Genomic DNA, 23,110 nt, shown 5'->3' on the forward strand with positions numbered 1-23,110 from the left:
TATGGTTTGTGTTGCCTATCTGTGATCGTGATGCTGTCAAAAATTTTCTTTTCAATTTCAAGATGGTGAGTGTTCATGTGAATTGTTAATTTTTAGCTATAAAATATTAAAAAGTACGAATCATCTGTGTATTAATTATTTTGGTTATTAAATAAAAATTGTATAACTTTCATAGTTTAGATAAAGTAGTGAAATAACAACAAAATTTTCATTTGTTAAACCAAACAATTCAACCGCGTGGCTTTATGAATGATTACAATGTGACTTGTATTTATCTTTCAGCCGCCCAAAAAGGACACCAAGTCTTCGGCGAAACAGCCCCAGAAGACCCAAAAGAAGAAGGAGGGTTCCAGCGGTGGCAAAGCTAAAAAGAAGGTTCGAACATAAATATATAATTTGAGGTTATGTTAATGTTAAGGCGTCGAATTTTTATTTACCAAATGATTATTTCAAACTTGCTTGACTGCTATGAGAGCAAAAAATAACTGATATATTGAGTCTGATGGTAATAAACTTAATTCGGTATTTATTATAATATTGTTAGATTTGTTGACATTCGATTTATGACTTTGCAGAAGTGGTCCAAAGGAAAAGTTCGTGACAAGCTCAACAACCAAGTGTTGTTTGACAAGCCTACATATGATAAGCTATACAAGGAGGTGCCACAGTACAAGTTGATCACACCTGCTGTTGTCTCTGAAAGGTTGAAGGTCCGTGGATCCCTTGCGAGGAGAGCACTCATTGAACTTAGAGATAAAGGTTAGTAGATGAATAATATTTATTTTTTTATCAACACAATATAGATGCTTATCGTTATTACTTGGAATTGATTATTATTTGTATGATGCTATTATTTTGTACTATAATTGAAAATGTATCCAACTTTTCATTTCCGTTTTGTTTTTATACAATTTGTTGACAATAGCTTGTTATATTATTAAGTAGTCTCTGTGTGACAAGAATTGGTCTTTTGAATTACTTCTATCATGCTAATTTCCTGAGCAGCATTGATGTGTAATGTGAAAATATGGTTGCTAGTGAACTTAAGGACGTATGAGTATTAATGCCTCCAGAGGTTGCCAGGCTCATAGGACATGCAGAATATGTCTCTTACATACACTGCAAAGTGTGGAAGAGTAAATAGACTGATAAAGTTTAGGCAGTCAAGAGAAGCCCGACTGTCTGCTCTTAGTGCGGAGCTAAACAGTTATCAAGTAATCTCACATGCCTGCAGTGCTAACAGCTTGACAGCTGATAATCCTGATTGTGTATTGGTTGCGATCTGCATGATGTCATGTACATTGTGACCAACACATGATCTGTTATATCATATGTCAAGCTGTTAGCACTGCAGGCATATGAAATTACTGAACCATCAGTGGCCAACATGAGATCAGGTTAACTATGTACTTGTTCCAGCATTCACAATATTGTAAAAGTAAACAAATGTACATACATGTATGTAAATTCATAGAATTTAAATATCAATCTATATTTAAATTCTATGGTCAATTTAAATATAGATTGATATTTTTGAATTGGAAGGATGAAAATCTATACTTCTTTCAGTTTCTAAACAACATCTATGCTAATTTGCTGTTTAGTAATCGCAAGTTAGTGTTTAATATACTACAATAATTATGTGCTGAAGCACACATAATTTTTATAGTAAATAGGTGATTTGTTAGTGCTAAGGACTATTCCACTCTGAGATATGTTCTACTCTTTTAGCGTACTGTCATCTTTTATATTGAATTGTCTGTGATAGTTATCTGTTGGAGGCATGTCAATTTTTTTATATATTCAGAAAATGAAAAATTTTTGTTCCAGGATTAATCAAACAGGTAGTCCAACATCACGGCCAGGTGATATACACAAGAGCAACCAAGGGTGACGATCCTGCTGCATAAAATTATGTTTAAGTTATAAAATAAAACAAAAATACCAAATTTTTGCCTTTTTATTTAACAATTTATACATATTTTAAGTCACTTCAAGTAATTTTAAAAACTATTTACTAGTAATGATCTCAATAGTTCAATTCATATAGTCTGATCAAATACTCAACTAAACAATGTTGACAATTGACTATACATTATTACAATAGTGTATATGAGTAGATTATGGAATGGTAACCCCTCAGCGGAAAGCAAAGTGTTGGTTGACCCCCATTAAGTGGACCGAAGACATACGAGGTTGCAGGGAGCCGTTGGATGGTGCTAGCTTGAGACTTGTTTAGAAGTTGATGCAAGAGGCCTATATCCAGCAGTGGATGTTGATCAGCTATTGATGATGATGTAGATTATGCTGACACTATCTCTGCAGCTTGCAGCTGTTACTCTACTTTGTATTTGTACTGCCAAGCATCATAATAATTGTCAGTGAAAAACAAGGTAGAGAAGTAATTTATATTATTATGCTGCATGTATAGGACTATACAATAATATTGAGTTATGGAGGTCTTTCATACATTTAATGGTCAAAGTAGAGGTGGTGGTTTCAATTTTAATAACATGGTATGTTTCTAATGCACACCACTATTTTTGTGTTTGTCGTCAATTTCTAGTATCGCAAATCTAACGGTTGGATAAAGGTCTCGCAGGTGATCCTTGAAACTCGCTGCATGTTCTTCGTTACCTGTTTCGACCACAACGTTAGCCTGTAAAATAGTGAATTCAATTTATTACTATTTAATCTATACTAATATAATAAAGCTGAAGTTTGTTTGATTGAACGCGCTAATCTCAGGAACTACTGGTCCGATTTGAAAAATTCTTTCATTGTTAGATAGCCCATTTATCGAGGAAGGCTATAGGCTATATATTATCCCCATATTCCTACGGGAACCACGCGGCGTCAGCTAGTTTTAAAATAATAAGTATTGAAGGTACATTAAAATCAAAATATTTACTTATTTTTTTAATTATATGAGCTAGCGCTTGACTGCAATTCGAAATAAAATTTTGGCTTAACACTGATACAATTTATTCTTATAAAAAAAAAAACATCTTTATACTTAAAGCTGAATTTTACTATTTCGTGTACCTATGTCTTATTAGTTGGGATAACCTCAGGTAGGTAATTGATGTATGGGAGGTATTGATGCAATCCAATGGATATTTCGGGGAGGAATATTAATAATTGAAAGATATCACGGCTTACATCTAGAATTTTGTTAATATAATCGCTAACATACAAGCAAAGAGCCGAATAAAAATGACTTTGTAGTATACAAAAATGCAAGCTTTTTTAATATAAATGATCATTCAAAGCACACCTACCCAAGTGGTCCCGATATCAGTGTGCACCCACATCTGTTCAGTGATCAAGCTCTTCAACACGGCGCGCTCCTCCGCAATGACCCTGGCGAGGACCTCCAGCCCCTTGCAGTGGTCGGGCACCGCCACCGCGAAGCGCAGGAGGCGGCCGCTGACGCCGAGCCCGCGTTGGATCGTGCGCGACAATCGGTTGGAGTCTATGTTGCCGCCGCTGATTATGCAAACCGCGCTAGAACAAACAGACTATTCCTAAGATATTTTTTCTGGACGTAGGCTCCAGAGTGGGACCGCAGCGAAATCCCCATCCTTCCGCGCTCACTATAAACCCACCGGGGTTTTGAGTGAACGGCGAAGTATGGGGATTAATGGGGCTCGGAGGCTGAAGACGTTGAAAGCAAAGGGCAGAATGATTCAAGGTGTCTACTCGAAGGGCGTTCTGGATGGGTAGATACTACCTATTTCCTAAAATAGCTGTCGTGGAATATTTTTACGTGGTAGGCAAAGGCCAGGTAGGATCATTAATGATGCGTTCAACCCCTTGCAGTGGTCGCAAGAGGCGGTCACTGACGCCGAGTCCGCGTTGGATCATGCGCGGAAGCATCGCCTGATAGGCCCTAAGGCTGAGAACGTTGAAGACAAAGAGCAGAAGGACGATAGGACTCTCTCCTGAGACTCAGACCTCTGCACGCGCTATTTTCTGATAGCTTCGTGGGACATTTTTAGAGTTTCAATTCCAAGCATCAGAGTAGCAAAAATACGTGATAGGTTTGCGTAGAGTACCTAAGTTCGGAGATCTGTAAGGGTCAATTAATTTAGCCCCTCAAAAACGACCTCCATTTCAGCTCTGCATTTGAGTCGTAGGAATTAATAGCAGTAACATCAACATAATTGATCTAGTTCATTTAGAAAAACTTGATTGTGGCAGACGGACACGAGTGATCTCAATAACCTAACATTTTTTTCTCATTTAAAAACCCCCCCTAAAAACGATAATAGAACCTCTATTTGTACATATTTCTGTGTGTTTACCGCTTTCCTCTCAGTTCCGGTACGAGCCCCTGCATGACGGCCGCTAGCGCGCACACGCCGGCGCCGTCCGCCACCAGACGCTCGCGCTCCAGTACATTGATCACGGCCTTGGCGATGTACGCCTCGTCGACTACTAGCTGTGGGGACAGGACATGACACTGTTATACTCGTATTGATCAGGGCTGCGGATATTAGCATCTGTTACGGCCAGATGCTCCCTGCGGCTATCACAGACATTTCCACATTTGCCCCCATTTGGAAATGTCTGTGATAGCCAGGTAGTGTTAAACAGTATGTCAAGTTAAGCCTCTGGCTTAAGGCAAACCTCTTGACATACAGGTTGAAATGGAACGGAGGTACTTCATAGTTAGTGGACGTAATTTGCAAGAGGACCAGAATAAGAAGGTCTAAGGGCGGGCGGGCTTTGCTTAGCGTTTGTGGACTATGAGAAAGCCTTCGATTCGGTGGAAACCTGGGCTGTGCTAAGGTCATTGCAGAGATGCCGAATTGATTACAGGTATATCCAAGCGTTAAGTGCTTGTACGAAAACGCCACTATGTCAGTCCGTATTCAGGATCAGACTACGAGGCCAATCCAGTTGCAGCGAGGAGTGCGTCAGGGAGATGTGATCTCTCCGAAGCTATTTACCGCCGCACTGGAAGACGTCTTTAAGCTTCTGGACTGGAGCGGACTTGGCATCAACATCAATGGCGAGTACATCACTCAACTGCGGTTCGCGGATGATGTAGTCATCATGGCACAGACTCTGGATGACCTTAGTACCATGCTCAATGACCTCAGCAGCGTTTCTCAACAGGTGGGCCTGAAAATGAACATGGGCAAAACAAAAATAATGTGTAATGCTCATGTATCGCTCCACCCAGTTATAGTTGAGAACGCTGCACTCGAAATTGTAGACGAATACATATACCTAGGACATATGATCCAGTTAGGTAGGTCCAATTTCGAGAAAGAGGTGAACCGTCGAATCCAACTCGGCTGGGCTGCATTCGGGAAGCTTCGCGACATCTTTTCGTCCGAAATTCCTCAGTGCCTGAAGACAAAAGTCTTCGAACAGTGCGTGTTGCCAGTGATGACCTATGGTTCCGAGACTTGGTCGCTAACTATGGGCCTCATAAGAAGGCTTAGAGTCACACAGAGGGCGATGGAACGAGCTATGTTAGGAGTATCTCTGCGTGATCGAATCAGAAATGAGGAGATCCGCAGAAGAACCAAAGTCACCGACATAGCTCAACGAGTTGCGAAGCTGAAGTGGCAATGGGCGGGGCACATAGTTCGAAGAGCCGATGGACGTTGGGGTCCCAAAGTGCTGGAATGGCGACCCCGCACTAGTAAGCGCAGTGTTGGCCGACCCCCCACCAGGTGGACTGACGACATCAAGCGAGTCGCAGGGATTCGCTGGATGCAGGCGGCTCAGTATCGTGATGTTTGGAAGTCCCTACAAAAGGCCTATGTCCTGCAGTGGACGTCCATCGGCTGATATGATGATGATGATATGATGAAGGGCGGGCGAACTCACGTGCGCCCGCTAGTAGTAGTTCAGTAGGAGGGCCACATATTATTAAAGCTTTGTCAGCTCACGCTCCTACTATATTTACGAGTAGATATGTAGGCACCTAACTGTGGACTGTGGATTGAAAGCATTGGGAGGTAGGAGGAGGTATTTTTTTCACATTGTCTACAAGATATCATGAGAACCCCAGAGACCTTTTATCTTTTCTAGATACCCTTATAAGGATTGCCAAGAAACGCCTTAACTACGAGTAAGTGACTTACGCCTGGGCCCTGGGGTCATGATTTCTTAATGCTGTGGAAAATAAAAAGCTACTCTCTATCTAACATTTTTACATAAGCAATAGTTTAATCGGATGCAATCTCTATGACATATCCGAAATAAGATGCGCTACGAAGGCTGCCCTTGCGCCTAATAACTTGTGTTTCGCAGTGTAATGCAGGATATTCGTAAACGTCAAAAAGTACTTATTAAAAACCAACCATTCTATCCAATCGTCCTTTGATAGTAGCGAAGGCGTTCTGCCCGACGACCGAGGCGCTGAGTCCCTGCGCTATGTTGGGGACCACGGGCACCGGCAGCGGGTGACCCGCCTGTAGGGCCTTCATCATAGTCGGCACCTTCGCGCTCTCTGCTCCCTTTATAATCATTTAGTATAATTAAGAAAAATGTATGTAAGCTAACTACTTACCTTACTTACTTATGATGGTGGTGGTGGTAGATATGACGGTGGCGGTTATCAATCAATGTCAATTCAAAAAGCGCGGAATTTGAAATTACTTTAACTTTCGTGTGCTCGTTTTATTTCCTCGGTCGCAAGCAATTGCTTGCACCACCACCAGGGTGCAAGCAATTGCAAAAGGTGCTGGAATGGCGACCCCGCACCGTAAAGCGCAGTGTTGGCCGACCCCCCCCTAGGTGGACCGAAGACATCAAGCGGATCGCAAGAAACCGCTGAATGCTGGCGGCTCGAGACCGTTATGCTTGGAGGTCCATGCAAGAGGCCCATGTCCAGCAGTGGACGTCCATCGGCTGATAATGATGAAAATGATGATTAAGCAATTGCTTCAATAGCATAAAGGCTGATTTAGGACTGTAAATCGTTTAGCAATGGCTCACATAAACGAGACACGTGCACTTGAGCTTCTTGCAGGCGACGAGCGTGGCAGCGAGCAGTGCGCCTGCAGACACCGGCACGATGACCGCGTCAGCCTCCGGCAGCTGCGTTATGATCTCCACGCCCACTGTGCCCAGGCCCGCCATCACCAGGGGGTCGTCGGAACTGTGACAAGACAAGTGACGTTACTATAGGTGGGGTTGCAAAATACCACGGGTTCAGAGTCGAAAGGGCCCCCCGTCCTAGAGACCGTGAGGTCAGAAAGCATCTGACCATAGATTTTATACTATTACCTTTGAATCTGACATCTTGAGTAATTAAAGGCGTAACTATATTGCAACTTGCAACGGGACCAGAGTCAAAAGGGCCTAGCAGCCCTAGAGACCTTGAGCTCAGAAGTATGCTGACCAAAGATTATCGTTGAATCTGACATCTAAAAAAATTGCTGTCTAAAATACATATTCATTTTGGGGGGCCATCCAATGATTTAAAGCTGAAGAGTTTGTTTGTCTGCTTGAACGCGCTAATCTCAGGAGATTAGCGCAGACAGTTCAAGCAGACAAAGAAAGAATCTTTCAAATCAGACCAGTATTTCTGAACTACTGGTCCGATTTGAAAAATTCTTTCAGTGTTAGGTATAGGTACCTAGACCATTTATCGAGGAAGGCTATAGGCTATATATTATCCCCGTATTCCTACGGGAACGGGAACCACGCGCGTCACCTGATTTCAAAATAACGCACCTCAATAAAATATGTTTTCCATCACGATTGACTTTCTTGGTGTAACTGACGGTGTCCTCCAGGGTGTCCCCATAGAGCACCACATCGGCGCCCAGCTCCGCGCAGCGCTGCGTCTGCGACGGCGGGCAGCGTTCCGGCAGCACCACAGTAACCTAACGGTCATGCAATGGCGTGCACAAGGCTGTTAACTTGGGAACTTTAACTAAGAAACGTTAACTAAGGAAGGCATTATTCGTAAAGTGCTCATTGTATTAAATGGAAGAATTCTTCTCCATACTAATACAGCAGCGCTATTCTGTAACTTTGTATGTCTGCGCAGTGTATGAATCATATCCCAGCGGGGTTATAAAAAATACGTAGTTCCGTGTGCAATTTAGAAGTGGACTCTAATTCACTCTTTGAAGTTAAACGCATTTTACCTATTCGTAAAAGTTGCACTGCACACAGCGATTACGAATATCGTTGATGTGATGTGTGATGTGTTGTATGTGTGATTGATGGGCTGTAATAAATAGACTGGTTCTAATGATGATTATATGTATAAGACTACATACTCTTTGGTGATTGCCATGCCAACATTACCGGTATGTTCAGAGCACAGCCGTGGTACGCAGCACCGAGAGCCATATTTCCACTGGAAGGCACTATGACTCCTCTTTGCGACATTTCATCGTGCTGAGCGATGAACGCATTCCGTATTCCACGTTCGGCACAACTAAAAATATTACAAGTGAATTAGTAGATGGATAGTTTAGTATGCGTCAAAGTTCTAGTCCACTCTGAAGTTGCAATATATCTCCACCTAGTATTGTTTTTGTAGTTGCGCTACCAAACACCTTATGTTCAGAACGGACTAGAAGTTTGGCGCATACTATAGGTATCTAGATTATGTTTTGTCATCTAATGACTAGGTAATAAGTTGTCTTCATTCAATAATTACCTGCCTGTGTATTGTAAATTATCACATTTTAAATAAATCTTATAATCCATGTATTTGCTTAATTTTGCTTCCTGCAATAATGAAAATAAAATTCAGCTCAATTCAAATTTCAATTCAGTTCATAGATTTCAAAGACAAAATATCTAAAAACCTACCTCGGCAACTTCATTCGTAACACTCCCGATGTTATTTGCGGGGCAGGGGCGTGTAGCGATGAATGAAAAACGCAAGACTGATGCACGTCACTTCCTCGCACGCACGATTTCACACCAGCGCAGTCTTTCCGGCCGTCACCCGCATATCATGGGAGTGTTATCAACGAACTTGTCAGACTATGCTTACACAAAGAGGAGTGTGTATAATCCCATCTTCAATTCTTTCAGCTGCTTGCTTAATTTCATTAAAGGATAGTATGTGGGGCTTCCCAGATATCAAGTCTTGATCATCCTTCAAAAATTAAGAGTTTTTAATGCACTACATTTTTAACTGACTTCCAACTCAAAGATTAACCTAAACTAAAAACGAAAAAATAACATCTTCAACATCAAGCCGTTTAAATTACAAAATTTCTGTGGTTCTTTCAGAAACGGCTTTAATTAAAACATCACTGGCTTGGCACCGCCTTCAAACTGATCAGAAGGTAGCACATAGGTAAGATGTTATTTTTTCCTTTTTAGTTTAGGTTAATCTTTGAGTTGGAAGTCGGTTGAATTTTTTTTATTAAAATTTTTATGTTATAAGTAGCTGTATACACAACACACTTTAAGAACCTAAATGCTATAACTTACCATTATTTACTAGAATTATTTAGATTTTCTTTTTTTCACTTTGCATTAATGTTTAATTCAGTCTGAAGCTACAATAAATTTACATGATTATTTCAGTATACTCAGTGTGTATCACTTATTTTGACATTCATAAAATCATTTTTGATTGATTATTTTTTAAATTTTTCAACAGAAATAATCAAGAAATATAAAAGCATAGACAGAGAACATAAGTGACATAACTTCGACATTCATCTGATCCAAGTCTGAGCTAAATGGAGCTAAGCATAGATTTACGAGTCGGTACAAGCATCTAATAATTCTATGGAGCTAAGGAACTAAGTTACCTACCTAATTTTATCCACATTTTATGAAGTTCTATAGGAGTATGAAATCAGTTTGGATATCAGATTTTATAAGATTAATTAACTGTACTTTTAAAACAATTCAAATTATTTGAAAAAGTATGAAAGTACTCATGTTGACAAAGAAATGTATCAAAATATCTACACCTTGCTCACATTACTGCCTCGCACAGAGGAAAATAGATTTATGCTACCATGTGAAATGTTGAGTCTACTGAAATGAGTAATACACTAATAGAGAGTGTACAGCTGAAGGTTTTTTAACTCCTATTAAAATAATTACAATATATCATCTCTACAGGTCACTTAGATGAAAAGTAAATAGAAATATCATTATTTACAAAAATGGTTACAAATGTGAAAAAATTCGCTAAGAGAAGATTATAATCTCATAAATAACAAGACACAACAGCTGTATGATAAAAAGAAAACACATCATTTAAATTTAAATCAATTATATTTAATTAATTGCTAGAGCATCATTCTGCGTTTCCTGTGCTAACTGCACTTGTAAGTTAAGAAGTTTATTTTTCAACACCACAATACCCATGAGGACAATATTTTCAGGTTTCAATGCCCCCGATGACTCCACATTATAAAAGAATTTGTTAGGTTTTGCCTCCCAGTTGAATTCAGCTTCATACTGGTCTTCATCTAATTCTGTGTGTTCACTTTTTGGCCATTCATCAGGCCTCGGGAAGAGAGTATGTCTCATGATATTATCTGGGTCATATTCAAAACATACGCCGGCTGTAGGATTCCATTTTGCATGTTCCTTCCCAAATCCCTTCTTAGCATAAGCCCGCAGCTTCAGCTCTTGCCCTTTTCGCAGTTTGATTATTAATATTTCATCCAGTTCTCCATAATCAGCCTGGTCCTCATCTCTGTGGCGGGAAGTCACTGGAACAACCCGAGGGTCGCTTGACTTTAAATCTGCTGTAGTAACATGCCTAGTTTGATCTCCTGTGCATTTGACGTCTAGTGTAAATTCTACACTACACTCGGTGCAGAAATCTGGACACATACAATCTCTGGAGTAACGAATTTTGTCTACAACATCGTCAGATATAAGCGGGATTAGACCTATGCGGTGCGCGAGGAACTCGTCGCTCAGGACGGTGGAGTTTGCTTCCAACTGCACCCAGTCGATGGCCATTGTCGGCGTCTCAGCAATAAACACACGTCGCATACTGTTTGCGACACTTAGTTCGGTGTCTTCAACGACAAACTTCACGTTGTCGTCGGTTAATTCGGTTATATGCACAGATGGTTGGTTGGCGTACGGCATCTTATTTTCACTAAAACCTCTAACTTCAAACTTGTGTAAATATTATTCTTTTTTTTGTTTTGTTTTATAGTCAGCGATCTTGGTATATCGAATGAAAATTAACACATTAAATATCAATGTAATAATATTGATACACTCTGGTGGATCGACCTACATCTGAATATAATATTATTTGAAATATTTATTAATAACTAATCGAATGGAGAATCGTTTGACGAAAAAAACAACCTCACAAATTATGGCATAAGCATCACAGATCACTATAGTAGGTATACATTTGACAGATAAGTTGACTTGACTTGACGTTGACGTGTAGAGCTTTTTTATATACTGGCTTTATGGTTCTGAGTTCTAGTATTTTGGAGTACAAAGATGCGTATAGAGCAGTGTTATCAATGTCTATTTGCCAAATTCCCTGGATATCAAAGTGAATGGATATCAAAGTTTTATTGTCTTTCAAAACTTTTCAAACTCAAACTTCATTCATTTGAAATAGGCTTAGTTTACAAGCTCTTTCGAAACATTAGGTAATAATATTAAACTTAAGATAATGGTGATAATAATTACTCGAAAACTTAAAATTAAAATAACGAGGGTTCCAAATTACGAGATCGCCTTGGTCTGTAAAGAGCCCACAACAAACTCAGCCAGGTTTATCTTTTTTTTAGTTTATCACCATTTAACAATAGGTATATAGGTAGCGTGTTAGCAGAAAATAGCTATAATGTTAAATATAAATCAATTGATAAATAATTAAGTAAATGTCAGGATAACTAAATCCTACTACTATTATAAATGCATTTGTATGGATGTTTGTTTGGATGTTTAACGCCGCTACTACTGAAGCGATTTGCCTGAAATTTGGAATGGAAATAGATTTTACTCTGGATTAACACATAGGCTACTTTTTATCCCGAAAAATTCTATGGTTTCCCGAGATTGGCGAAAACTGATGATTTTGATGATATGAACATTTGTTACTCTTTCACGCCTCGACTACTGTACCGAATTAGCTGATATTTGGTATTGAGATATATTATAGCATGGAGTAACATATAGTCTTCTTTTTCATTTCAAAAAATCCATGGTTCCCGAGGGATTTGTGAAAAACTAAATTCCACGCGGACGAAGTCGCAGGCGTCCGCTAGTTCACTACTAATAACGAGTAAAACTGTAGCTAGGAAGTGCATATTATTGTCTCAATAATAAATTACTATTATTACTACTTATTTAGATAGCCGTGATAGCCCAGTGGATATGACCTCTGCCTCCGATTCCGGAGGATGCAGGTTCGTATCCGGTCCATGGCATGCACCTTCAACTTTTCAGATGTGTGCATTTTAAGAAATTAAATATCACGTGTCTCAAACGGTGAAGGAAAACATCGTGAGGAAACCTGCATACCAGAGAATTTTCTTAATTCTATGCGTGTGTGAAGTCTGCCAATCCGCATTGGGCCAGCGTGGTGGACTATTGGTCTAACCCCTCATTCGAGCTCAGCAGTGAGTCGAATATGGGTTGATAATAACATTACTACTTATTTAAACTGACTACTTGGGTTAATCATTACTTATTAGAGGGTATTTCATAAATTAAAGAAAATGGTAAATTAAAATTAAAATGATCTTTATTTATCCATTGTTATACTTTCTTTTACTGAGCCCGTTCATAACTTACTAACTGCTGAGAAAAAAAGGCAAGAAAACTCCAACACTATTTATAATAAAAAGCCTCAATAGCTCAACGGTGAAGCGGTCAGACTCATCACTGAGGGGTGGTGGTTCGATCCCCGCCCCATTGGTCTATTGTCGTACCCACTCCTAGCAGTCTCTGTCGACTAGTTGGAGGGGAATGGGAATATTGGTCATATAATAAAAGATATGGCAAATATTCTTTAAAAAAAATTATACATAGTATTAAATGAAGACTAATCAACACATTCATGTGGAATAATAATCAAAACACCAATCACCACCACCATCACCATGGGACCAATCTGGAAGTACTTTTAAACTCTGTTTAAAGTACTTCCAGATTGGTCCCATTTCATTTTCATGAATATTGGTTTAGTTAAAATCAAAATAACTGAAATAGATCTTTGAAGTCAGTTCCATTTTTTTTGGTAAAAAATTATGACATACATTGTTTTATACAACATCAGTAACATTCACAGCATTGCTTCTCTCTCACGATAAAGGGTTTTCACCAGTGTGGGTTCTTTTATGTCTTTTTAAATCACTTTTGTTTGCAGTTTTATAACTGCATGTCTCACAAGAATAAGGCTTCTCACCAGTGTGGGTCCTTGTATGCCGTTTTAAATCCTGGTCCCGTGCAAATTTACAATCGCATATCTCACAACAGTAAGGCTTCTCACGAGTGTGTTTTATTTTATGTGTTAATAAATTAGATTGGTTTCCAGTTTTATAATTGCACATTTCACAAGAGTAAGGCCTCGGACCAGTGTGGGTTCTTTTATGCCTTTCTAAATCACGTTTCCGTAGACATTTATACTTGCATATATCACAAGAATAAGGTTTTTCACCAGTATGAGTTTTCATGTGACATATTAATTGACCTTTTTCTGCAGTTTTATAATTGCACATATCACAAGAATAAGGCTTATCACCAGCGTGGTTTCTTTTGTGTATTAATAAATAACTTTTCCATGGAGTTTTGTAATTGCATATCTCACAGGCATAAGGCTTTTCACCAGTGTGGGATCTTTTATGTTTAATTAAGTAACTTTTCTGCGCAGTTTTAAAGTTGCATGAGTCACAAGAATAAGGCTTTTCACCAGTGTGGGATCTTTTATGTTTAATTAAGTAACTTTTCTGCGCAGTTTTAAAGTTGCATGTGTCACAAGAATAAGGCTTCTCACCAGTGTGGGTTCTTTCATGCCTTTTTAAATCACATTCCCGTGCAAATTTATAATCGCATGTCTCACAACAATAAAGCATTTCGCCAGTGTGGGTTCTCTTGTGTGTTAATAAATTACTTTTATCTGTAGTTGTATAACTGCATGTCTCACAGGCATAAGGCTTCTCGCCAGTGTGGATTATTCTATGTCGTTTTAATTCCTGGTCCCGTGCAAATTTACAATTGCAAATCTCACAACAGTAAGGTTTCTCACCAGTGTGTTTTCTTTTATGTGTTAATAAATGACATTTGTTTCCAGTTTTATAATTGCATGTGTCACAAGAGTAAGGCTTAGCACTTATTTTGGTGTTGCTTTGAGACAACTGGTTTTCTTCGCCAATGTCAGTCTCAAGGATTTGTTCACTTTTCCAGGTCGCAGCTGCTTCTTCAGTTGCCTGCACTTTGTAGTCGTTTGCCGCAAGTCTCGCGGACAGTGGAGCGACTGAAACAATATACTCTACTTGTCATTTGTCAATTTTTCAACTAATAGTACATGACGGCCGCGTGGCGCAGTGGATAGTGACCCTGCTTTCTGCATCCACGGCTGTGGGTTCGATTCCCACAACTGGAAAATATGTGTGATGAGAGAGAGCATGAGTGTTTTCCAGTGTCTGTGTGTATTTATACATTATATAAGTATTTATATGTAGTATATAATTATATATTAATATTATAATATCAACTATCTTAGCACCCATAACACAAGCTACTCTGTATGCTTACTTTGGGGCTAGATAGTGATGTGTATTGTTTAAGTATATTTATTTATTAAAAAAAAAAACACGACTGTCGAGGGGAAATGAAGCTCATTTAAATGTAAAAGGACGAGGCCCTAGCTGATATTTTATTCTTTTAAAGTAGCAGACCCCATGAATGATGCTAATACTAAATCAGAATTATATTTTGAGTCTTGATTTAGACCTTGATGTATAACGAACATGCCCTACTCTTCCTGTCTTTACAATAACACTTGAATAATGCAAAAGGTCATTATGAAGTAAGCAACAGCTTCGCTTTTCACAATATAGCTCAAAGTTTATATATACAGGGTGTCCCGTAATTAATCAATATGACGCAAAAACTCTTGTCTCACCTGTCGCCTGAGCGCAGCCTGCAGCTGCGGGAGGTGTATCATTCAGCCTCTGACTTCCTGTCCTGTGAAACATTGCAGCAGAATGTGAGTTTGCTAGTGTTTAGCGCTCCACATGAAGTGAGTGCAGGGTTCTGAACAACAAGTGCTTAAAACAACAATATAACTGCTACTCTACTATAGAACTGTACAAACAGAAGCTGTCATACGTTGCATGCTTGCATGCAAGCAGTGTTATGACACTGGTGTCGTTGTATACTGACTTGTTCTGCAGCACGAGTGAGTCACCGCTGCGGCTCACAGCTGCACGAGGCTCGCACACTTGTGATGCATCACATGCGCCGTTCTGTGAAATACAAAACTCATTCACAACATGTCTGTCCATCCACAGAGGAAGTATGTTAGATACACAGCGGTCACATAGCACCACCATGAAGTGGGCTACAGTCTCACCTGGAGATGCATGTTCATATGTTCATTGTATGCATCTTCTTGCACAAAGTCTTCATAACATAATGTGCACCCGAAGACGGTACTTTCACTTTTTATGTAAACTACTGTACTCTCTGTCTTGGCCACACGTTCTGTGACTGTGGAGCAGAACACTGGAGCTTCACATATAGCTTCAACCACTAGCATTGGTTCCAACTTTATGCTCATGCCAGAATATTTATCTTCAGATACACACTCATTGTTGGAATTGTCTCTCTGAGTGTCATCTTCATGTACCAATTCTGAGTTATCAGCATTTGACATGGAGTCAGAACTGTCTTCACGCTTCACAAGTGTTGCAACATCTCCCACCACAGATTCCTCTGCTGCTGTCTGTGCCTCTTCATCAGTGTGATCTATGTACAAGTCACAGCAGTCAGCTCGTAATGTTGTCCGCGTTAAGTTACACCGCAGATGTTTTGTTGCGCAGTTCATCAATTCCTTATGTTGTATAGTAATCTGAAACAATTGCACTGTTTACTTTCCTTAGTTCCTTGGATAGTTCACCAACGGAAGGTAAGAAGATGTCATCATCGTGATGATAATGTTGATTAACCAATGGCTTGACATGCTCTCTGATGCACCACCACCACCAACAACAACAACTTCCCAACTCTTAGCTGCTACAGACAATTTGTTGAAAGAAATCATTTATATGCTATGAGAGCTGGGACTCAAACCTAGAACATCAGGATCCGGCAAATACACTGGGGCAACAAGGCAGATTGAGGACAACAAGTATGTCAGGTTTAAGAGAGGATGAAACTAGTCAATTGTTATTACTAAATACTCACAAATTCATCTTGTTCAAGTAAGTCTGTCATCAGTGAATGGGCTCTCAAGCACAAGTCTCTAAATCTGCTGAAGTTAATCAATCTCTGAGCACACAGCACACAGAGCGTTTGCTTCAGGTTTGTTCCACCACACAGCTGAAACAACTGCACAGAATTAGCAAAGGCTGACAATACAGGTGTGGTCAGAGAAGTGGAGACTACATTACACAACAGAAGTCACTTGTTTCTGTCTGTTTGTATAAATAATATTAACTGGTATACTTGAAATTTTCTTAGATGTCAATTTTAAACAACAATAATGGCTGACTATGAACCAAAGACAATCAGTAGGGTTGAGAAGTTAACCGCGGGCATCGTAACGATATCAAGTAGGTATCGTTATATCTGAAATAACTAAACTAAAATATCCGTTACTATACGTCATCTTAAAAAACGAATACGTTCCATATTCGTTTCGTTTTCCAACTTTTCAGTTGTGTGCATTTTAGGAAATTAAATATCATTTTAAGAAGATATACACCAAGGAGAAGAAGTGAATCATGAAATACATGAAAATGTTGGATATAGTAATAATAATAATAATAATAATAATATAGTCTTTATTTCCAAGTACATAAATTACAAAAATTTTACAGTTTACATTTTTAAAAATTACAAAAGATACAAAAGTTAAAAAACATTAACATTTCATTTCATTTTGTTGGATATAGTAGCGACATTATTTCCGCATACGAATATTTTTGAAATAAAGTCAGTGGCAATTTATAATGGAAATTTTTTATTTTTAAATTGTTGAAGAAAACAATTGAGAAAAACAAAAAAGCGACAAAAATATTTTTCTATTGAATTAAAGATTATTATTTCTTTCTTTTTTTACCTTGGTTGTACACCACTAGTCCAAATGACTATGTAGAACATAATTGGAATTAATGTACGCTTACTGTCTGTCTCTAATTATAATTCGTAACATTTTTCTAGCTCTAGAACCTACTAAATTTATTACCGCATAATGTCATCTATTCAAAAACCTTTGTACTAAAGTTTCGGCCCCTTGTACATCACTATCTCTCAAACTTCTTTATATAATATCCTAATAACTCTGACTATCACGATTTACGTATACCAGAAAAATAAAAATCTCACCATGTTGCGAAACAAAAGTAATAAATTTTTTTCCATTAGTATTTCAAATCTTTTATTTATTTTTCTGATCCAGCAATCATAATATTCAAGTCGTATTCGTGTATTGTTTTCTTTATTCTTAATTTAAAAATTTTGCAAGTGGTTGAAGAATCGGTTTATCGGTTTTTTAATAATTTTTGATCGTGCTATATAATTACAAACATTCGGGAGCACTCGCGCCGCGATCGGTTAAGCTCGGTTTAGGATGAGTTAACTGCGAGCAAAAAGTGCCACATTGTCGCTTCCATGCTCACAGTGAGGTCGTGTCAATGTTTGTTCCATATCATCATTACTTATTTGTTTCGTTTGCAATTGTTAGTCTTGTTATTTATTTGTTGTTTGGTTGTTATATTATTGCTGATTGCTGAGTAGTGTATGACTAACAATAATATAACTAACCGAAAATTCCGACTTTCAGATGGGTGGATTTTAGGTTGAATTTCATATGGATTGATTTATTTATTAGGTATATTAAAAATATAAAAAAAAAAATATTATGAAAAAATACAACTGCAACGAAAAGCAATGAATACTCACTCTATAGAGCTGTTAAAACAAGCAAAGCTGCACCCATAACCACAAAACACCCACTAAAACTGGAGAATGATACCTGGGCTAGAAAAGATGGTAAACGTGCAGAAGCCTTTGCCAAATTTCTAGGTGAAGTTTTTACTCCTAATAACGGTAACCCAGACACTGATAGAGAAGTCGACGAGTTTTTGGATTGTGATCTTCAACTAGGCTTACCAATAAAAAGCTGCACTCTTAGAGAAGTCTGTAGAGTAATAAAAGAACTTGAACTTCACAAAGCACCGGGATACTGTTTAATAACGGCTGAAGTACTACTACAACTTCCAAGGAAAGCGATTGTGTTTTTGACTCAACTTTTTAATGGAATCTTGAGAACATCCCACTACCCGTCTATTTGGAAAATTGCCGAAATCATTATGATTCCAAAACCGGGGAAGCCACCGCATCTAGTTACATCCTATAGACCCATAAGCCTACTACCAACATTATCCAAAGTATTTGAAAAAATAACTCTGTCCAGGCTTAAAAACTATTATGCATGAAAGGGAAATTATTCCTCAGCATCAATTCGGATTCAGAAGCCAACATTCCACTGTGGAACAAGTACACAGAGTAGCAAAAAAAATTCGAGAAGCTTTGGAAAATAAACAATACTGCTCTGCAGTGTTTTTGGATGTGCAACAGGCTTTTGACAAAGTCTGGCATGATGGATTGCTATTTAAAGCCAAGCATTGTCTCCCACACAACTTTTTTACATTATTGAAATCATATGTAAAACAAAGAATATTCAGAGTAAAAATTAATGACGCGTACTCGAACTTTCATGATATCAAAGCAGGTGTTCCTCAGGGTTCCGTTTTGGGACCCACACTCTATCTATTATACACTGCTGATATTCCCGTCTCAAAAAATGTACTTACCGCTACATTCGCTGATTATACAGCGGTATTGTGTAACAACAAAGACGCACACATGGCTTCAAATATCTTGCAAGAACACCTGAATAAGATAAACTCATGGATGACTAAATGGCGTATCAAAGCTAGTTCTACCAAGTCAACACATGTGACCTTTACTTTGCGAGCGGACGAGTGTACTCCTGTAAAATTGGGACTAGATATCATCCCCCATAGCGACACTGCAAAATATCTTGGGATACACTTGGACAAAAAACAAACATGGAGAACACACATAGTAAAAAAACGCGATGAATTAAATCAAAGCTTTAGGAAACTCAACTGGCTTATGGGAAGACATTCGCATGTCTCGCTCAGTAATAAATTGCTCATTTACAAAACAGTAATAAAACCAGTATGGACCTATGGCATTGAGCTATGGGGCACAGCAAAAAACTCAAACCTGGAAATATTACAAAGATTCCAAAATAAAGTTCTAAAAACCATCACAAATGTTCCATGGTTCACCAAGATATCGGAATTGCATGAGTATCTAGACATAAAAACAATCAAGGAAGAGGTTGAACTCAGATCAATGAGCTATAAAAATCGCATCATTATCCATGAAAACAAACTTGCTACTGCCCTCAGTGTCCCAATGGATGTTCGAAGGCTAAAGCGCGCATACATATGGGATTTCCTAAAAAAATAAATATAAAAAAAAAATCAATAACAAAGTAAATTAGCCAGCATGACCCTCAATGGAAGGTCAGCTGCACATGCCATAAAGTACTCTCAAGCAATTTTATAGCTGATGCAGCTGATTGCACAATAGAAATTAAATTTAAAAAAAAAAAAAAAAAATACAACCGACTTCAAAATGTTAACGTACCCACGAAACTAAAAAGGGAAAGATAACATTATTATATTTTCTACTTATTGATCATTTTGAAGTCGCTGCCAAGCCCGTCTGATGTTGACTTAAGTCGTTACTGAAAAAACACATGACAGACAAAAATAATGTCTGAGAAACAAAAATCTTTACGATAGGGTACACCTTGAATTAATAGATTGAATACACTGGCTTGGCAGAAAATATAATGATATTATTTTTCCCTTTTTTAATTTCGTGGGTACGTTAATATTTTGAAGTCGGTTGTATATATTTTTTTTAATTATTATTTGTTTTTTCTCAATTAGGTCCTTCAACTATTTTAAAATCAAAAATCTCCATTTAAAATTGCCACTGACTTTATGAAAAAATATTCGTATGCGGAAATAATGTCGCTGCTATGTCCAACGTTTTCATGTATGTAGATTTACTTCTTCTCCATGGAGTATAATATATTCTTTGGTGCTGTGTTAATAAAGATACACATTTATTTTATTTATAAGCCACAAAGGACACAAATATTAAAATTAAAAAATATGTACATAATTATCGACAAGTTATAATTTCATGTATCTTTCCCGTCTCTTCAATTCATAGACAATCTAGCATTACGAAATGTCAAATTCGCAACATTTTCGTTAATCTGTAGAAATAAAACTTGTTGTGATTTAGTTTTTAGTGAAATAAATGTGATATAATAGTTAATTACAAGCAGTTTTTATGTAATTCACGGTGTGCGCGTTAAATGAACTGATGTGTATATAAATGATTTAGTTTAAACGGACGGTTTGTGAGAAATATGTGAATGTCGTGATGACGGATCTTTGTTTACCTTTTTTGCCATGTAAGGAAAAAAATACTATATCCCTCAACAGTTTTATCACATAGTAGATACAATGAAATTGTCAACTCACAGACAGTCCAGTCAGCTGTTGATATGCCTCCTCCAACTTGTGTTTACTCATTAGAAACAGCTTGCTGTCAGAGTCCAGGCATATCATGCACATCTGTAAATATACTACAAGTTACTTTTACATAACTTGCATATCAGGAATGCTGCTATAAGTATGTCTTAGCACTATTTTGATCTAAATTCACAAATAAAAACATAACAAACTGACCTGCACTGTTGAAGGAATAGCATGAGAATTAATCTGTCTCACACAACGCTCTGTTGTACAAAAGTCGTCCTCCAGAAAGTGCTGGGAGCAGACCACAGCAGGGTCGGGCAGGTGATGGTCTTGTGTGCCGAGGGCTCTGAGCCAAGCAGTACGGAGATTGCCTTCACTGGGTAAGCTGGAGGTGAACATTCACGATATACACAAGTTTACCTACACACATTACGGTAGCTTTTAGATCTTAGTAGACAGAATAAGACTGGTTGACCAAGACTTGTAAAGTTGTCTGTGAGGTTGACGTCTATGGCCGAAATTCATGAGATAAATAATTGTACTCACGCATGAAAGGTAATTCCGTTTCTCTCAGATGTCGACACATTATCTGAAGTATTTTTGCAGAAAGGCACGCAGCACCGCATCGTTGGTGTGTCGTTCTTCGTCACGAATACAATAAATACAAGTAGTCCTCAACTGATACTGCTTTTTGAGCTCACTATAAACTACTCCAGTCTCCACCGTTAAAAGGAAACACCTAAGATCAGTTAATATTATTCTATAATTTAATTACCACAAAATTCATGCAACACTTCACGTTTCACGAGATAAATAGCAACGTGATTTTAGCTTTACTAAACTACGAGATACTTTTCGGCTTTCTGTTTTTAGTAATGTGTTTCCTAATTTCTAATTTTCTACGATTTAATTAAAATTCGACGATTTTCGTCACAGACGACAATGATTTTCGTACAAAGATTACAGTGTGGAAATAGATAGGCTACTCGAACTTTTTTCGGAACGAATGTGATAGCGCCATCTAGTGACTAGATACGGTATTTTTAGTATAGTAAAAAGTATAAAAATAATAATGCATATTTTTTGTAAAGGAGAGACATTTTTGATTTTGTAATAGTTGAAGAAACCAATTGAGAAAAACAAAAAAAAAAAGACAAAAAGTTTTCCTTCGTTACCCCCGGGCTCGATCTCAGGATTATTATATTGTACCTTTGTTATGCACCACTAGGCCAAATGACTATGTGGAAAATCGTTGAAATTAATGTACACTTACTGTTTTTCTTTAATAATCCCTTTGCTTTAGAAATACAAACACATTCTTTCTATTACGCGTCAAAATTAAAAGGATAAATAATTCTTTTTTTTCGGTTTTTTTTCCGTACTTACACGGGTTTAATTTTTTTTTTTTTTTTTTTTTTTTTTTTATTTGTCCCCAACTTTGGGACAGGCAAAGATCGTTGACCATACAGCCTGTTCAGACGTCAATGAAGTTCTTTCTTGAGTTTGTATTTTATTAGGCATAGCCTTGTCTATCGTGTGTTATCTTATAGATTTTCTTCTATAAATATTAATCTTTGAAGATTCATCTGATTGTATTAATAAGTATAAACTTTCCGATTTCCGATTATTCCAATCCAATCTTGTAATGTCATATTTTTATCTTTAGTGTCTTATCTGTGATGTATTGTATCTTTGGGATTGGCCCATTATTTTCTCATATTTGGTAGGTATTTCCGTGATGTCAATGTCAAGTAAATCGTAAATCCGTGATCAAAATTAAATTCAAATTTCTTGAACTGTGTTAATAATAAAGTGATATAAGTATTTATAATTTAGAGGATTTTTTAACAAATCTTGCAATGAGCGCGGCAAGTCTTCTATCTTTTTGTAAATACTGATTAAGTGATCAATCAGCATTAGGCGCTGTATGCCGAATGATGCACAAGAAAAGAATATGTGATCTAGTGTCTGAGATTCATTGCAATTGCAGAAGTTACATGATGATGAGTCAATTAATTTTAATCGATATAAGTGTGAATTAATGCGGCAATGTCCAAATCTTAACCTGCAAATTATTGTATAGTATTTTCTGTTCTTATAAATTGTATCTTTACAAAACCACGGCTTTTTATTTATATTATCTTTGAAGTTATACCACAATCCTTTATTTACATGTTCAGGGGAGTTCCTTATCTCTTGCCATTCATTTACAAATCTATTTTTTAAATTGTTATGAATATCTGTATATGGGACGGCAGCACAACTTTTGTTAGTTTGACAGTTTTGTATGTTGTAATTTGATATGGTTTTTGCTAAGAAATCAGCATTTTCATTGCCTCTCACTC

At 37.7% G+C, this 23,110-nt stretch overlaps 4 protein-coding genes across 7 annotated transcripts; 1 reads left to right on the forward strand and 3 right to left on the reverse strand.

The window, feature by feature from the left end:
- The first annotated feature begins 62 nt into the window (after positions 1-62).
- LOC112043497 (40S ribosomal protein S25) lies at positions 63-1,949 on the forward strand. Its single transcript, XM_052888189.1, has 4 exons — positions 63-77; positions 283-375; positions 576-759; positions 1,831-1,949. The coding sequence occupies exons 1-4, from the start codon at positions 63-65 to the stop codon at positions 1,908-1,910; spliced, it is 372 nt and encodes a 123-aa protein (XP_052744149.1). The 3' UTR covers positions 1,911-1,949.
- On the reverse strand, positions 1,945-10,070 carry LOC112043495 (L-threonine ammonia-lyase). Of its 2 annotated transcripts, none has more exons than XM_052888061.1 (9): positions 8,984-10,070; positions 8,642-8,712; positions 8,284-8,416; positions 7,702-7,853; positions 6,961-7,123; positions 6,324-6,479; positions 4,308-4,444; positions 3,282-3,507; positions 1,945-2,659 (listed from the first exon to the last, which is right to left on the reverse strand). In XM_052888061.1, the coding sequence occupies exons 2-9, from the start codon at positions 8,689-8,691 to the stop codon at positions 2,525-2,527; spliced, it is 1,152 nt and encodes a 383-aa protein (XP_052744021.1). In that variant the 5' UTR covers positions 8,692-8,712; positions 8,984-10,070; the 3' UTR covers positions 1,945-2,524. The 2 variants fall into 2 exon arrangements, with proteins under 2 accessions (XP_052744021.1, XP_052744022.1); XM_052888062.1 differs by having other exon boundaries at positions 8,797-10,070.
- A 141-nt stretch (positions 10,071-10,211) lies between these two features.
- Positions 10,212-11,327, reverse strand: LOC112043496 (DNA-directed RNA polymerase II subunit RPB3). The gene has a single exon (XM_024078953.2). It carries the CDS (start codon positions 11,059-11,061, stop codon positions 10,234-10,236), a length of 828 nt encoding a protein of 275 aa, XP_023934721.1. The 5' UTR covers positions 11,062-11,327; the 3' UTR covers positions 10,212-10,233.
- Positions 11,328-12,670: 1,343 nt separating this feature from the next.
- Positions 12,671-21,736, reverse strand: LOC112043448 (zinc finger protein 260). Of its 3 annotated transcripts, none has more exons than XM_052888058.1 (8): positions 21,312-21,736; positions 20,976-21,150; positions 20,769-20,861; positions 16,354-16,488; positions 15,521-16,018; positions 15,331-15,413; positions 15,071-15,132; positions 12,671-14,419 (listed from the first exon to the last, which is right to left on the reverse strand). In XM_052888058.1, the coding sequence occupies exons 1-8, from the start codon at positions 21,389-21,391 to the stop codon at positions 13,248-13,250; spliced, it is 2,298 nt and encodes a 765-aa protein (XP_052744018.1). In that variant the 5' UTR covers positions 21,392-21,736; the 3' UTR covers positions 12,671-13,247. The 3 variants fall into 3 exon arrangements, with proteins under 3 accessions (XP_052744018.1, XP_023934622.2, XP_052744019.1); XM_024078854.2 differs by having other exon boundaries at positions 16,354-16,497; XM_052888059.1 differs by lacking the exon at positions 20,769-20,861.
- Between the last annotated feature and the right edge of the window lie 1,374 nt (positions 21,737-23,110).

Source organism: Bicyclus anynana, chromosome 21 (assembly GCF_947172395.1).
Source record: "Bicyclus anynana chromosome 21, ilBicAnyn1.1, whole genome shotgun sequence".
In the NCBI taxonomy this organism is placed as follows: Eukaryota; Metazoa; Arthropoda; class Insecta; order Lepidoptera; family Nymphalidae; genus Bicyclus; species Bicyclus anynana.

Bases quoted from the DNA above. Each gene is read 5' to 3' on its own strand.
- LOC112043497 (XM_052888189.1), top strand. The intron at 376-575 runs GTTCGAACATAA...ATGACTTTGCAG, and splicing joins GTGGCAAAGCTAAAAAGAAG to AAGTGGTCCAAAGGAAAAGT. The intron at 760-1,830 runs GTTAGTAGATGA...TTTTTGTTCCAG, and splicing joins CATTGAACTTAGAGATAAAG to GATTAATCAAACAGGTAGTC.
- LOC112043495 (XM_052888061.1), bottom strand. From the start codon at position 8,691: ATGGATTATAAGATTTATTTAAAATGTGATAATTTACAATACACAGGC. The intron at 7,124-7,701 runs GTGCGTTATTTT...GTCTTGTCACAG, and splicing joins GGAAAACATATTTTATTGAG to TTCCGACGACCCCCTGGTGA. The intron at 4,445-6,323 runs GTTGGTTTTTAA...CTGTCCCCACAG, and splicing joins AAGGACGATTGGATAGAATG to CTAGTAGTCGACGAGGCGTA.
- LOC112043496 (XM_024078953.2), bottom strand. From the start codon at position 11,061: ATGCCGTACGCCAACCAACCATCTGTGCATATAACCGAATTAACCGAC.
- LOC112043448 (XM_024078854.2), bottom strand. From the start codon at position 21,391: ATGCGGTGCTGCGTGCCTTTCTGCAAAAATACTTCAGATAATGTGTCG. The intron at 21,151-21,311 runs GTGAGTACAATT...GTTCACCTCCAG, and splicing joins AACGGAATTACCTTTCATGC to CTTACCCAGTGAAGGCAATC. The intron at 15,133-15,330 runs GTCAGTATACAA...AATGTTTCACAG, and splicing joins TCACTCGTGCTGCAGAACAA to GACAGGAAGTCAGAGGCTGA.